Below are 16,999 nucleotides of genomic sequence, written 5' to 3' on the forward strand. Positions count from 1 at the left end.
AGGGCAGTGATCATCCCCCTGTCCTTGGCACTGGTGAGGCTGCACCTCAAATCCTGTGTTCAGCTCTGGGCCTCTCACTACAAGAAAGACATGCAGGTGCTGGAGCATTTCCAGAGAAGGGCAACAAAGGTGATGAAGCATTTAGAGAGTAAATTATATGAAGAATGGCTGAAGGAGCTGATGTTGTTTAGCCTGGAGAAAAGGAGGCTCAGGTGAGACCTTATTGCTCTTTACAACTACCTGAAAGGAGGTTATAGTCAGGTGGGGCCCAGTCTCTTCTCCCAGGCAACTAGTGACAGGATGAGAGGAAATGGCCTCAGGCTGGATATCTGAAAGAATTTCTTCACTGAAAGGGTCATTCAGCACTGGAACAGACTGCCCAGGGAGGTGGTGGAGTCACCATCCCTGGAAATGTTCAAGAAATGACTGGATGTGGCACTGTGGTCTAGTTGGTAAGGTGGTGTTCACTCAAAGGTTGGACTTGATCTTGGAGGTCTTTTCCAACCTTGATGATTCTGTGATTCTGTAACCTGTGTTTACAACTAGCTATGTAAGAAATTTAGTCTTTTTCTCTCCTCTGAACAACTACCAGCAGCAGACAAAGCTTTAATAAAAACTGAGACTGAGTGACTAGATAGAAGTCTGCTGCCCAAGAGGGGTAAAACTTTGAAGTAGCATATAGCTCCATGCATTAAGTCTTCAGCTGTTTCTTACGGACAATCACAGCTTTAGAATTTGGTTAGCTATTTGAAATACAACATTTAATGACACAGCTACAGAGAGATCACCAGGAAAACACACTAGTGTACACTAGGCAACAAAAGCAAACTGATGTACACATATAATCCAGGTCAAGAACCATCAATAAACTCTGTCTCTGCAATTCTCAGAAACAGGAATAATATAGAACAGTAAGGGAATAATCATCTAACATGTAGAAATAAACTCTAGGTAACTTACGCCACTTGTCTCATTTGAAGTCAGGTACAAGTTGTTCTATTCATAACCACAGGCAAAGTCTTTTATATATAAAAATAGCTGTGCAATAAAACCAGTGAATTAAAAAAAGACTGCTTAATTAAACTGAACAAAACAACTTACGTGTATGGAGAGAGAGGTCCTAACAGGACTTTGGAAACATCCCGTTGTCCAAGGGTCATAAGAAGCAGAGCAAGGCTCTGATTTGTTGAATCTACACAGCCTCCCTGCAAACCAAAATGTTTTAATAATTAATTTCTGTACAAACCAGAAATTGGGATGGGAGGAGAGTAATAAAGGAAAAAGATACACTTAAAAGGCTGAAATATCAGTCCCAATTTTCAAGGGCCAAGAAGATAGAAATCTAGATTTTGTAACAATGACAAACTAATTTCACATGGCAGGCTGGGAAAGGAACAGAATTAAAACAAACCCAGAACAAGGTCACATTAAACATTCCTCCCATCCCTCCTAATCTCTTTTAACATCACAGAAGGTAAACACTGAAGAATTTCCTTGCAGTAAATTTAAAAGAGGTATTAATTATAGTTCATATGCCTCTGAAGATACCATGAATTGCAGCACTTTATGTATTTGCCAATCTGAAACAAGAAGCAGATGAGAGTTTCGTAGGGAGTATTCCTGACACTGGTCTTTCTGTATTTGTAGCTTGGTTAATAATTCAAAATGCTCCTTATCACTTGGATGAAAACTAAATTTTCTGAGCTTGTTTTTTGTTTTTCTAAATCTGTAAACGTTATAAAACATCTACTTTTGTGACCAAATCTATGCAAAAGCTTCCATCAGCATGGTGACAATCGTGTCCTAAACAATATATCAAAACACAGTGCATCCATCACATCACAGCTGCTTACATAAGCTCTGTTGCTGCAATGAGTCAGTCATCACCAGTTTTTTTGTGCAAAAGGAATGTGCTGTTATGCCCGTTCGTGGTGGTACATCCCCCCTGCACCTTTGGGCCACTCTACAATGTCCCCAGGATTTCTCATTAGACCTTGACCTTGATTAATGGCTCCTAGGCAGTTAAGCTCCTCTTGAGTTTATCAGAAAACCTGTCTGTTCCTAGGATCTTCTGTTGCCTACTGAACTGCTGTCATCTAATGGACAGCCTTGGAATATTATTTTTGTCTAAATTACACCCCAGGTGGAATGATATTATTGTTACTGCACCTTTTGAGGAAAATTTCAGTAACAATCAACCCAGATGTTGGCAAGGATGGAGAGTGACAGAAGGCGAAAGCCAAGCATCTCACAACCCTATAAGCAGCAGTCCTAAGTGAGGCTCTTTGAGCTCTCCTGGGCCACAGCAGTCTGCACCAGCACCTCCCTCTCAATGGTATGCCTCTCGAAGCTTGCCAATCCTCAAGTCTGTGATACTTGGAAGACAATCACCAAAAGCTGCTGACGAGACCTGGGCTGATACTCTTACTCCTCAAGACTGAACCCTTCACTCACTGAGAGGTGCAAAGGCACCTGATGTATTTCACTGAGCTTGAAGCAGTCTCAAGTCACAGGCACTTATGGGGACTTACCCCCATGTTCTTATGGGAGACTTCAAGCTGCCTGTAGAAGGCCTCATCCGTTTTCTCCCTCTGATCAGCCGTAGCAAAAGCTCACGAAAATGTCAACTTTTATCCTAACTCATAAGCTCATTACTTGCTCATCACCCACCCCAAGACAGAGCTTACACAGAGGGCCTTCCTGGTCTGTCTCTCCTAAGCAGTGTATAGCCCTTCGTGACAACATTCCATGGTGGAAGCTATCCCACCATGTCTCTGTAACTGCAATGAGATCAAAGCCCTGTGAGGGCATGCAGCTCTCTAGTTCCTCCTGTTTGTTCCCCATACTCTGTGCACTGCTGTACAGGCATTCTGTCAACATCCCAGTAGTCAATGAATAAATGCCGCCATATCCTTTAGACATAAACCATTGATCAAATCTGAGGCTAGTTTGGCAAGGGGTCTACTATCATGACCCAAAGGGAGGATCTCTCATATCCTTTTCCATCTTTACCTTTTGCATCCCTGCTCTCCACGTAAATCATTGTAGATTGATTCTAATCCAATTTTCCTTTGTGCACTTCATCTTTGTAGTACGCAACAGAGTGAACCTTGCCATCAAACTTTGTTGCACTTCAACAAATTGATATAAAGCCTGCTTTATAAATCACCTTTCCTGGTGATTTAAGTGACCTAAACCACTCATTTGCAACACCATTCCCACATAATCAGTTGCCAGACACCGAAATTAAGCAATTGCTTGTAATCTAATGACAGAACAGTAACTTCTGCCAAATGAAGAACTTCACACTCCCAAGAAGGCCAAGTTTTTTTTTCCTCGATCCAGCTGCCACTTACTCAAGCATCCAAAATCAAAAACAACCCTCCCAAGAGAAATGGGATGGGCAAAGTCGGAGCCAAAGTATATTTGTTCCAAAACATCTGGCACTCGTTACCAACCTAGGATGCAGCTTCTAGGCTCTATTAATTCAGTCTATGGCAGTTTCTCCATTATTGTTTCTATTGACAACAGAGCCAAATCTGGCTAGATGTGACAATTAGACACAAATCATTAAAATCCCATCCATTTTGAAATGTTGTGATATAAATCCACAACTGATATGTACATATATATATCACAGCTCTGGTTATTGGACAACAGTGTTTCAAAAAGGATTATTCTTCTGACCTTTGGTTTAGTGTCAGTTATATTTTGGCATACACACAATTTCCTCCCTTATCTGTGTGGTACATATTTGCATGCCTCAAGAATTTCTTACATAAAGGGTAAAAATTATTGCAGAGGGTTTGTGTCTTGGGGATATTGTATTGGGGATATTGTGTCCTGCCTCTTCAAGGATTCAACTGACCTAACCAAAAAAAACCTCCAAAACCAAACCAAACCTTCAAAAACCAAACACCAAAAAAAGCCTACCCCAAAACAAAAACCAAACCAACCAACCAACCCAAAAAGTACATGAGAGAGAAAATGAGAAAGAAACTACATCTTCCCAAATATCAGGCTAGCACTATATGAACATGTGTATCATATATAAATTCAAGTGCGTATTCTGAAAACTACATAACAAAAACCACCATATTGCCTATGACAGAGGGAGTGAAGAATTCACTAAATAAGGACTGAGCTTATCCAGTGGATAAGCAGCACACTTAGGTAATAGAATGCTAACAAGAACTTTTCCACAGTGAGCTGCTGTAGTGGAGGACAGCAGTCTGTACACTGCTCAACTCCTTGTCCGTTACTTTTGGACTCAAGTGGCCCACACATAAAAGACTCTTCCAGGAGCACCAGCAGTACCATAGCAGGCCACAGCCAACACCCTCACTTGCAGAAAATCTGATCCTCAAAGACATTGAATCCTCACAGCCTATTACTTTTTCATTCAAAGACTTGCCTGACCCTGTTTCCTCCTCAAACATTTTTTCTTGTCTTGAGATGCTCACTATCCTTTGCAAAATTTGACTCAGCACATTCAAATGGCTGCAGCACACTGAAGCAGAAAGTTACCTAGTTCAAGCCTTTCCATCTTGAAACTTTCATTTCAGAAGTTCTCTGACATCTGACTCTGAACAAAGCATAATATCTGGACAAATTTCCTCACTAATTTCAATCTGTCAAGTGCTGGATGGTTTTTAAAGGAAAAGATACTTCTTGCTGCTGATAAAAGTATCTGAAAATTGGATTTTTGATGTCTCCAAACATCTGACTGCCTGAGGATGTTTTCCAAAACATTTATACAAAGCAACAAATACATCAGATTTTAGTTTAGGTTGAGTGGGGTTTTTTTCTGTTTTGGGGTTTTTGTTTGTTTTTTTCTTTTTCAGGGAGGGGGGGAGGAAACTGAAAGATTTTACAATTCCCCCCTCCTACCTGGCACTACATGCAGAAACAGACAGATGCTTCAGTCACTAGTTGTGACTATTCTCCATACATGCATGTTGAAGTACAAGGGGCCTAGACAGTACCCAGGAACACGGGGAGAATATTTATTGGTGGTATTTCTATGAGATAAGAACTCTGGGCTACAAAGAGAAAGTCCCCTAGCAATACGGTGCATATACTGAATAAACAAAGACAAAATATTAATGGAAGACTGAAACAAGGGGCAAGTTGGTAATTCAAACAGATGAAGGATTTGCATAAGGGAAAAGAAAAGATAATATGGTCGTGGATAAACAAACTACTACAGGTAGGGATGTGATTTATAAGGTTGAGGGGAATTTTTATCATTGACTACATGCCCTAATACAGAATCTCAATAATGGCATTTTTAACCCTTTGCAAAGTCCTCTCAGTTTATTAAGGTCCAGAGCAACTACTTTTTTTTTTTAACAGTGAATATTATTTGTAGATGACTGCCTCCTAAAGGCCAAATGTGTTATGTCAATACTAAAAACTAGTTATTTTAACATTTGTGAAAATATGAAACAAAAGCAGCAGGTAGGTTCTTTATTAAATCAGAAACTCACTAATGTGCTGTTTGCCAAATCATTTGAAAGATTGAAAACTGCTCTTCCACTAGAAGTCTTGCCACAAATGAAAATCATTTTAGTAATTAAAAAAATGAGAATGCTGTGAAAAACTGTGATGCACTTAAGATTCCTAAGCAAACACTGTCCTAGCTGCTTTCCAACAAGCCATACAACCAACAGATCTCAGCACATTTGACTTTATCATCATCATCACAAAGTGGTCAACACAGAGGCCTGCTAGTTTTTTTTCTCTTCTCTCTTGTGTGTTCTCCCACTCATAATGCTCCATTCCAACTACTAGTTTAGAAGCATTGACTATATTCCCCATCCAACTTCTTAAAAAACCTCTGAAAGCCCACATGAAGCTGACTGAATTCTGTTGTAGGCAGAAAGCAAAAAAAGAAAAATCTGCCATTACTATGATTCATAGTAACATCTCTTGGACACTGGAAATAACACGGCCTTTAAAAAGCACCCTGTTAAAGGAACCATTCAAAACCACTCTTTACCTGGATGAAGAAGACATTGGCAGCATCAGATCATTTCTTTGTTTGGATCTGAGCCTGTCTGAGGGTGCCTCCAAGACACCTCTTCCTTTACCAATCTCATCACTTCCTTCCCCTACAGCTGTAGACACAAAACACCGGCCACTTACCCTGTAGATCTCCTCAAGCAACAGCTTAGCACAATTCTGGCCCAGTTCCTCGGGAAGCACAGCTGCTCCCTGGCCCTGAGGGTTCGAGGCTAGCTCAGCACTGAGAATAGTGCCATTGACGGTTTCTGCAGTAAGACACATGCCAAAACCTGGTGATCTGAAAGAAAGGGAAAAAGTGCATTTGATTTAAGGACAAAAATCAAGTAATGGGCCAAGAACTACTCCCAGCCAACCTCCTCTTTAAGTCACAACCAGCTCCTCTCCTAGGGCAATACTGGGAATCTGGACTTGATGGCAAATTTCCTGGTTGATACATTAGATTCACTCTGGGGAAAAAAAAATTAACAGCAGTATTTAAAAGTCGAATCAAGTACCACTTGCCGCAAAATCTCCATGCTGGCTACTCCTGGGACAAACTCTTTCAAAAGGAAAAAAGAAAAAGAAAAGAAAAAGCCATCCAAACATCAGAAATGCATTTTTTTTAAAAAGAGGAGGTTATCTTTCACATTAATTTAACTCACGTTTGCTGAACATTTCAAAGATATCTGGTGTTTCTTCACTGTGACATTCAAAACCAAAATTACCTTTCTTTGGGGCTTGAGCTCTTTCCCTGAAAGCTTCAATACTTAGCAAGATTAGACCAATTACCCAGTATCAGGGGTACTGCAGTCGTACTGAAATCATACCTATGTGACAGCACAGCAGCATCAGAAACCCACATGTACCAGCCAGGTGGAAAGGGATTCAGTTCCTCTTCCCATGCTATTATTTATCTCTCTGCATGGGGCTACATGTAGTAAACAAAATGCTGCTGTCTCAATTAATTTGACTTTTTAATTTTATAGACAGATAAAAAAAAAAGGGACCCCAAAAACACACAGCTCCCAGAAAAGTTTCTGCAATTCTGGTAACTGTTGACAGCCTGGAGACACAAGAGTTACAAATCTGGGATATTAAATAAGATAAAGGACTAGAAAAGAGGAAAAATACTTTAAAATGAGTCAACACTTTCTAGGTTTCTAAACTTCTGAACCTAACAAGTTTTAAGGTAATATTTCAAAAAGCAGAAACAGTGAAAGAAAATATGCATGCCTGCATTTGAGCATACAGACAAAAGACAAAAAAATGAGTTATCCAGAACTCTTTCAACTTCAGTGAAGAGTGACAAGAGGATAACAGAGCTGACAGATACCAGTAAAATTGTCTAGATCACATCCATCACTTCTGTGTTCTGATGGCAAACAAAATTTGTAGAAGTACAGTAAATTAATTTTCCTGTCCTCACTGGTGAAAAGACATTCTTGTAGCTATTCAGCAGAATACTTCCTTAAAACAGTTCAGTCCCATCCTCAATGCTACCATTTCCATCAGAAGGTGTACAATTAAGTTTGAATGTTGGTTTCCTCAGTGTACCATGGCACCTCTGACCTTAATCTCACTTCAAAGCCAAGGATTTAAAAATGAAGAGAGCTCAAGTTGCCTTTAGGTGGCAGTAATGATGCACTGCATTCCTTGTTTAAAAAAACCACACTTCTATCCCTGTTACATGAGTAAAAGACATGCATCTAGTGAATAATTTCATTTTTTCCTTGTGAGGAATATTTATTTCAAGTCAGCAAACAGAAGACTGTGATCTAAAACTCAACAGAATTACAGATCAAAACACCCTACCACATGAACAAATGCAGAATTACGTCTGTTCCCTGTGAATACTGGATACTCACTTTCCAGAGCTGACCCCCTTCATATGATCTGTGGAGATATAGATGTCTGGGAGGAATTTATTTAGGATGCCCCTTGCAGATTCCACCATTCTGTTTGCCATCTGTAGTGACACTCGGACAGAAAATCTACATTTCTGAGCTAAGAAATTATTTGTGGTCACAAAAGAAATTGAAAGTGGAGATTGACAAAAGTGGTCAAGAGGTTCCAATGCATTATTTCAGAAAACATGGTTTTGTCCTGTACATCTATTCATAAGCACTGGTCCATGTTCCTGTACTCAGAGAAGCGTATGCACGTACGAGCTTTCTACAGTCTTTTCATCGATACACCTTGAAGTGAATTACACAGAATGTGCTGAAGAACAACCTATTATGACTGAGTAAACTTGTATCTTGAAAATGCCCTTCAACAAATTTAAATTGGTGTTCTGTCATCCTGTGTTTTCTTATGATGGAGGAACCCCCGTGTCCTCTGCTATTCATATACTATTAAAACATGGGCCTGGGTGAAGTTTCTGTGAATTTGCAGCAAGAAATCCTGCCTTTCTTTTTCTACCGGGGAGAAATTGGGAAGATGAATAAGAAATTAAAGAGAAATGTTTTAACAAAAAAAAATTTAATTGTAAAAGGCTGTAAGAAAAATATCTTTGCTCTCTCCAACCATTTTGCAGTGCTCTAAGGCTATCAAGTTCACCAACTCTCTAGTCACTAAGCGTCTGAAGGTTCCAGGAAGGAAGAAATTACCACCTTCCTGCTCACCCCAACCCACCTTCTCACAGTACACAAGAGATGAACTGCTTTTCTGCCTTTGTACTCGGGTGCTGCTTCAGAGAAACTCCTAACAGATCTCCAAATGTACAAAGCACATTGTGCTCCAAATTCCATCCCAAGCATAGCACAGACTCACACCGTTCACATTTAACCACTCATCTGCACATACATTCACACATACAGAGAAACACACTTTCAGAACGCCCAGCTAGCAGGGAGGAACTTCCTTTTCTATAAATTTCTATAGCATCTCTTGTGGACTAGGTAAACCAAAAACTTTTAGATTTTAAGGGCAAAATCATTAAATAATAATCAGAAAACTGATTGCTCTGCACAGTTGGTACACTCAGTATTTTGGATGACTGTAAAAGGTTGCTGCAATACAATCGCCCCAGCTGTGAGGAAGCATATTTACTCAGATGAATCCTGAAGGGACAAAAATACACATTGAAGAGACTTAAGGACTTATCCTCCCAGATATTTTGTTTTCTACTGTCTTGAAGGACCACTTAATGGCTAAACTAAAATAAGACTGTATCTCACTGGGCTTACTAAAGGCAAACCCGTATTCCTGAGAAAAAAGCTCAGGAAAACTTAGAGGAAGTTCAAAAATCTGTAGTTCACATACATCAATCAAACCAAAGTGGCCCAAAATGGTGCTGCGCATTAACACCAGTTTAGAACAATGCCAGTAAAGTCATGATCATTGCTTCCTCCTTCACACACAAATATATAGAACTACTCACTAGAGAGAGGAATGGAGGCATAAGGAAAGTACTTTCTTCATCAGAAGACCATGGCAACCAGCACCAAAAGCACAATGAGCCACCTACTTTTTGAACTACAGCATATGCATCCAGTAAAACTGCTCTTGCTTGGCAATATGGCACTCATCTAAAAGCAGCAATTGGAAAGATGTCCTCTTCTCACACATAATTATGATGGTATGCCACAAAGTAAAAGAAGGAAAAGGCTGCAAGTCTACACCTCTGGCAGGAAACTCAATCTCATTTCTGCTTTCCTTTTGAGTAATCAAAGCCAGATTATGCTTGGGAGTCTCAATCACAAATTAAACTACAAGCTGGCCCTTGCTCAAGACAGTTTCCTCTAAGGAATTTCTGCCTTCTTCCTACAATGACAGCAGATTCATGACAGATACCACACAAAAACCACAAGAGAAAAATAAAATCAAGAAGAAACAAACAATCTAGAACATTAACTAGATGTGCAGATCTGTTCGAAGAAGTGAGGAGTTCACAACAATACTTTGTGCCCTTATCTTTTTGTGGAAGTAAAATCTCCTCCACTTCCATCTGCAATAGCACTACCAAAGGTGAAGAGTCAATGACCTTCTTTCCAAAATACAACAAAAAGCTTAGTGTGCACAGTAAGGTGTAAATTGAACTAAGATTTAAACTCTCATCTAACTTCCAATAGACTAATTAACAACCTATTGTCACCTATTCGATGCATAACAAAACTACTATTTGTTACTACTGGATTTACACACAAGGTAAGATTTCTTTTAGTGCTGCTTATATGATGGAAGGTATTTTAACTTTTCCTTGCTATTGAAAAGATTTTAAATACTGCGGTTTAGTTTGAAATTTATTCACTTATCTACAGGTGCTTTTTGAACAGCAATGTTCTGAACACAGCAGTTTTGAGACACTGCCCTGAAATCTAGTTGTGTGACTCCTCTGTGTAATGGTATCCTGTGTTACCTGGATACATGTTCAACAACATGGTGCATTCCTCTGACTTCAAGTTAGGAGACTTCTTTTTTTTGAGTAAAATTATTTAAAAGTAGAAAAACAGTCAAACAAAAAGGATACGCAGTTCCTCTGATACGCTTGATTTTGCCAGGGTCTGTAAACTGAACAGGCTGCAAGATCTTTCTCACTGGGCAAGCAAACAGTATCTCTCCACCTCCTTTGGGAGGCATTCCTCTCCGGTTGATCTAGAAACAATAATGGAGGAAAAAAGCAGGTTAGTAAAGAGTACAAAGAATGTACCTACACACCCCAAAACTTACAGCTTTTACTTCACATAGAATAAAATGTTATAAGTAAGGGCATTATGTGAACACAGCAAGAAAAAGACATCCTAAAGGCAGAAATGGACTTTGCACCAAAACTAAAAGCAAACATTGATTTCTTTTTTCCTCTTCTCTCAAATACAGTAAGGCGTGGCTTCTCAATAGAAAACAAAGCAAAACCAACCAACCAAAAAAACATCTTTACCAAAACAACCTTGGTTTAAGAGTAGCACATCTGCACCTTGCTGCTGAAGAAAGACTAGAAATGCTTGAGTTCAGTTGGTTAGAGCATGGTGCCAGTAACACCAAGGTCAAAGGTTTGATCCCCATAGGGGTCCTTCAGTTAAGACTTGGACTTGATGATCCTTGTGGGTCCCTTTCAACTCAGAATATTCTGTGATTCTGTATAAGGGGGACCAGACCTGTCTAGCCTGATCCTGATCCACCATCCCACGTCAACACCCACAAAGATGGAGTTGGGACACAAGCCTATGAGTGGGCCTGGCTCAGGTGTAAGGGCAGGGCTATGGCGAGCTGGAAACCAGCTGCAGGGCCACGGGAGTAGAGGCTGACAGTCCCAGGACAGTGACATGATGATTTTACATCCAGATTTATTGGGCCTGTGAAGAGTGTAGTCTTTAAGAAAAGCTTCTTTCCTGTATTTTCCAAACCGAAAGCAAAGAAGGCAAAAGATGCCATTATTACTCCCTAGCCCCAAGCATGGGGCATGAAGAGCAAGTAGAAATAAAAAGATATTAAATTAACTGAAAAGCAACAGGAAAGTAAAAAGGTTTCTTAGTCTTCTTTGGCGACTAAGAGAAGTCACTACTTTCTCCTTACCCCCATATCCATAGCCTTTGCATCTCTCCTACTATAATTACTGTGTGGCTGGTATGCCATTTAAAACATGCCAAGAACAAGGGGCAATTTAAGACGTGTGTATCCACAACAAGATATCTGTTAGAGACAGAAACCAAGAGCAAACATGTGGCCCTCTGAAGCAGTCCAAAAGTATAATTTCAACATGTGCTAGAAAAGAAAGGAACAAACTGTCTTACCTTGATTTCCAGATTTTCACCATCAATTCCAAACTTCTTCAGTAGAGGTAGAGCTGTTGCTTTAAGGACATCAACCTATGCAACACCGAATTTAAAAAGCAGACTCTTTATTGGAAGTTATGTTAGTCCATAATTTAAAAATCTCTGCATTATGAGGTGACTAACAAAGACAAGTTTTCTCCATACAAGTTAGTCTATGGGAAGACATGGAACTACAGCATAGAGAGCTTCAGCTACTCTTAGACTGCCACAGCATCTCATTACTAACAAAATTTGCTAGAACAAATTACTGGAAGATGGAATTTGCTATTTTGGCTTCTTCTTGGCCTGATTTTTACTTCCATTATGGTTCAGCTAAAACAGCTTACTTGTTTCGTTGAACACAGTTATTGAAAAAATTGCATTCTTCTGTCATTACTTAAAAATTCCTACAAAAAAATAAATTATTGCAAGAACCTTTGCATTTTTGCAAGCATCGCTGCAAGAGAAGGCCCTTGGTTTGGCAGGAAGAACATCAGTCTTCTGCCAAGAACTTCTTTTCAGCTGTTTCTGAGAAACAGAAGCTTCTATATTACTTCTCTTGAAGCACTTCAAAGAATCTGATGTGCGTGATACATCACCAGTGTACACTCCCTTTGAGCCAGGTGCTCAGCAGATTCAGATCTGAACATTGCTCTTCCTAATTACTGACTTAAGATTACAGTGACTGTCCTCTTCCCTCTTCTGAAACTGCAGCAGCATTGCCAGAAGTGAAAACAAATTATTTATCAGAGCAACAGCACAGGGAGTTACCCAAGACAATCAGTTCAGGAGAGACAGGACCAGGACAGCATGACCAAAGAGTAACTAAATGCAGGTGAAGGAAACAGGCATAGGTAGACAGCAGCTGAGGAAGCAGATAAAAAGCACCCTCTTTCCCATGCCTTCAGCCAGAATCCACAGTTCTTGTGTCCTTGTCTCTGCTTTGCAGAGAGCACAAGCCACTGACAAAGCAGTAGCTCATACCTCCACCTACAAATTTGTGAACATCTTGTTAAAGCTACCCAAGGAGCTAGAGTGTATGTTGCAGTTCTCACTCTTTAAATCCTGCTGGACAACATACTTCCTTTCTTGCGGAGAAGCATTTTGGTGTTGTTTTTAATGGTATTATCGATATTTGAATGTCTTCATTAGAAAAAAAACCTTTAAGTCAATGGTTCCTTTTTTATATTTATGTAGTTGATGTTTTTTCAGCCAGACTACCTTAATTTGGCCCTTCAGGATTATTCATTAAAAACAATTTTTGACTTTTAGAGCAAAAGCCTTTACTAATATGCATGTGCACACATAAAGACAAATGTGAATACCAGTGGCAGAAGTTTCAACAAGCTGATCTGGTTCACATTAAAATTACACATTTCTCCCTCTTTCTTATGAAACAAAACATACCAGTGAAAAAAGAAAAGCTTCACTATGTAGGTTAGGAACTGTTTGCTTCCTACATTTCCACTTTTGCAATTCTTCCTGCAGAGAAAGCATGTTATGCCAGCGTTAGAAACCCGGATCAACTTTGAGTCTCGTGTTTGTTTCCAAAAACTTCAAAACTTGTCATAGTTTTCAGTCCTCAGACAAATTCCATGACACTTATCAGGTACCAGACAGACATATAATAAGAAACTAACTGTTCCAAATTTGCGGCCTAAATAGACACGGTAATCAGCAGTATTTGAAGAAGGGGAAAAGGCTGTTCTGCTTAGCAGATGAGTGGGAAGTCAGGCAGGATGCGAAGTATTTCACTGAAAATCAAAAGACAGTAGCTAAACTGAGACCCAAACCCATTTTTCTAGCCTTTTGTCAATTCTCAGCCATAAATCAAAGATTCAGCTCCTCTTGAAGGGCAGTTATTTCATTTCCAGAGCAGACAACAAAATGCCAAGTTGCACCAAAGCAAATGCGTCATACAACTGAGGGTATACCTCAGCACAAATGACACTAACATGCTAAATTCCACAGACATTGCTTATTCACAAACTAGTGTAATGTAAGTCTTTTTCCTTTAAAGAAATCCACAAGAGTTTAAAAAAAAAAGAAAAAGAGAAGGAAAAGTAACTTTTAGTATCCCTTAGCTAGTGCACAGCTGAAAAAAACCCCAATAAACCACACACAGACCCTACAGTATATGGCTACCTTGGAGAAGGGCAAGCATCAGTTGACCTGCATAGCCATTAGCACTTCACAGAATATCATTTAGCCCTGCCATACATACAGTGTTATATTTTGTTAAAAAGGGCCCAGACTGGGAGAAGGGGAAGAGAAAAAACAGTTTAGCAAGGAAACAAGAAAAGCCAGGGACGGGGGAGAAAATTCCATAGGAAGAACTTGTTTTCCACAGACAACTGATGAATTTTGATTAAGATTGAAGATTACTGCTCCTAAGCCAAAACTTCACAAGCTTCACATCAGCACGACAGTAATTTCAACTCAAAGTCCCATGGCATAGCTGCAAAGAACCTTCAACACTTGCAACACAAACATTAAGAATGATTATACTAAAACAGGTTACTGCAGCACTATATATTTGTCAGAATATCAACAGGTAGAGAAGGAATGGAAAATAGGAGCTGTCATTTGTGTGCCACCTCCATCCCCTTGAAAAAGGCCATATACAAAGCCACCCCCTGCATACATAATCACTATACAGAGAAACTCGAAACCACCTCAACCCAGTCCCACATGGCTAGTCCCACAAGCTATCCATGGTCAGGTCTCACCAGTGACAGCACATTAAAACACAGTGCAAGCGTAGGCTGCCAGTGAACAGTTCAGGCTGGTATCCCAAACGCATGCCTCTTCCTGTCAAATGTGAACAAAGTAACATTCCTCTCACCCATTTAGGACATATCACTCAGACAATAATAATACTGTGCAATATTATCACAATATGTGATAATACACACAATAACATATGCAATATTATTAGTAATAATAGCACCACAGTCCCACTTCGAACAAGTGCACGCTACCCTGTATTTCAGTTACTACAGTACTCTGTTGGACTGGTACCAGATGTCAAAGAGCTTTCCATTGCACCCTGTTGGAGGGCTATTTAATGTATATAAACAAATACTAATGTAAACATACACTCTATACTCCAAGAACTCAGCCTGACCTGTGCCTCACTGAACTTAGCTGAAGTTTTTTCTTCCACAAGTTGTCCTTGGAAACATCCTTCCTCTCACCTTGACCATTTCTACTCTACCCACAGCAGGAGATCTGCCATATTCTGACATGGAGGTCTCTGGCAAAGAGGAATCTCAAACCAGACAGCAATCACATCCCACAAATACTTCTGAGGCTGTGTGAGCTGCGAGCTCAGTGCTGAGAATGGATTTCAGAAAGCCCTGCAAGTCAGCCTACCTGCTCACTGCTCCCATGAGGGAAAGGTCCCACTCCTCTGGCTGCACGCACATTCCTGCTACTTACTTATCCATGAGGATGCCTCCATGAGAAAATGCAGGAGGTACAGCTCTCTGTCATTTTGCCAGTTAGTTGAACTGGCTTAGGGAAGGCTGTGAGAAGTGTCCAGGGTATTAAGAATACACAGGACTGTATGGCTCTTAGGAGCAGGAGACATAGAGGGAGCATGGGCTCCTGTTTGCCACCTTCTCTGTTCAAGCACAAATGGGGTGCTATAGGATCATGGGTGTGCATATGTGCGTGTATGTACATACATATTTTCCACAAGCATACATGAATTTGTAGATTTATCTGCAAATGACAGATATTCAATACACTCACATAAGGATACACTCTGCAGAATTCACCTAGCTCCAAAATAACGACACCTTTACAAAACATTATATCCCTTTTACAAATAAACAAAAATCCTCCAAAGCATGCCTTGAGTGCACACCTTGTTTATCATACCTATGTGGTGGGCAGACCCTGGTTGAATGCCAGGTGGCCACCAAAGCTGCTCTATCACTTCCCCTCCTCAGCCGGACAGGGGCAACAAAATATAATGAAAGGCTCATGAGTTAAGGACAGGGAGTTTAAAAAAAAAAAAAGAGGAGGAAAAGTAACTTTTAGGATCCCTTAGCTAGTGCAAAGCTGAAAAAAAACCCAACAAAACTGACTTGACTCAAGGAAATGAACTGAATTTATTGCCAATCAAGTCAGAGTAGGGTAATGAAAAATAAACCCAAATTTTAAAAACACCTTAATCCAAATCCTCTTCTTTCTGAACTTAACTTTACTCCTGATTCTTTACCTCCTCCCCTTCAGCAGCACTAAGGGGCAGGGAATAAGGATTGCAGTCAATCCATCACACGTTATCTCTGCTGCCATTTTCTCTGCTGCGGGAGGGCTCCTCACACTCTTTCCCTGCACTAGTGTGGGATCCTTCCCATGGGAGACAGTCCACCATGAACTTTTCCAACATGGGTCCTTCCCACTGGCTACGGTTCCTCATGAACCACTCCAGTGTGGGTCTCTCAGGGGGTCACACACCCTGTCAGCAAACCTGCTCCAGTGTGGGCTCCTCTCTCCATGGGGATCCACAGATCCTGCCAGGATGCTGCTCCAGTACAGGCTTCCCATGGGGTGACAGCCTCATTCATGCATCCACCTGCTCCAGCGTGGGGTCCTGCACAGGCTGCAGGTGGATATCTGAACTCCTGCTGACCTCCAGGGACTGCAGGGGGACAGCTGCTTCACCATGGCCTTCATCATGGGTTGCAGGGGAATCTCTGCTCCAGCGCATGAGGTTCCTGCTCTCCTTCTTCACTGACCTTGGTGTGTGCAGGTCTGTTCCTCTCACGTACTTCCACTCCTCTTTCCAGCTGCAGGTTACTCCACAGTTCCCCCCACCCTCCGCTTCCCCCTTAAACATGTTTATCCCAGCAGCGCTACCACCAAGGCTGATGGGCTCAGCCTTGGCCAGCAGTGGGTCTGTCTTGGAGCCAGCTGGCACAGGCTTCTGGCAGCTTCTTACAGGAACCACCCCTTTAGCACCCCACCACCAAAACCTGGCCATGCAAACTTACTAATCTGAGATTGAGAGGTTCTTACATCAAGAGCCCATTTTAAACTCTCATTGGTTTTCACATTGGTTTGCCTTTCCACCTTCTCCATGGAAAGTCAGAAAGCGTACAGATGGATAGGCAAATTTAAGCATCCCTTTTTGGACAAGCATAGGTAGTAATTGTTCACTCAGTTTATAAACATCCTCTGTCTACCGAAAAATAAAAGCCCAAATCAATTTAAAACCAAGCTTCCATTTA

The 16,999-nt window shown here is 40.7% G+C and overlaps 1 protein-coding gene across 1 annotated transcript in view; it reads right to left on the minus strand.

The window, feature by feature from the left end:
* RCL1 (RNA terminal phosphate cyclase like 1) overlaps nucleotides 1–16,999 on the minus strand; it is a 28,932-nt gene that overhangs the window by 6,566 nt on the left and 5,367 nt on the right. The window contains exons 4-8 of the mRNA XM_051788257.1: nucleotides 11,739–11,813; nucleotides 10,478–10,602; nucleotides 7,872–7,997; nucleotides 6,148–6,304; nucleotides 1,102–1,205 (exon numbers count right to left, since the gene is read on the minus strand). Coding sequence (XP_051644217.1) covers nucleotides 1,102–1,205; nucleotides 6,148–6,304; nucleotides 7,872–7,997; nucleotides 10,478–10,602; nucleotides 11,739–11,813 — 587 coding nt within the window. The remainder of the gene's footprint in view (nucleotides 1–1,101; nucleotides 1,206–6,147; nucleotides 6,305–7,871; nucleotides 7,998–10,477; nucleotides 10,603–11,738; nucleotides 11,814–16,999) is intronic.

Source organism: Manacus candei, unplaced genomic scaffold (genome assembly GCF_025592945.1).
Source record: "Manacus candei isolate 608988 ecotype Guabito, Panama unplaced genomic scaffold, ASM2559294v1 h1tg000024l, whole genome shotgun sequence".
In the NCBI taxonomy this organism is placed as follows: domain Eukaryota; kingdom Metazoa; phylum Chordata; class Aves; order Passeriformes; family Pipridae; genus Manacus; species Manacus candei.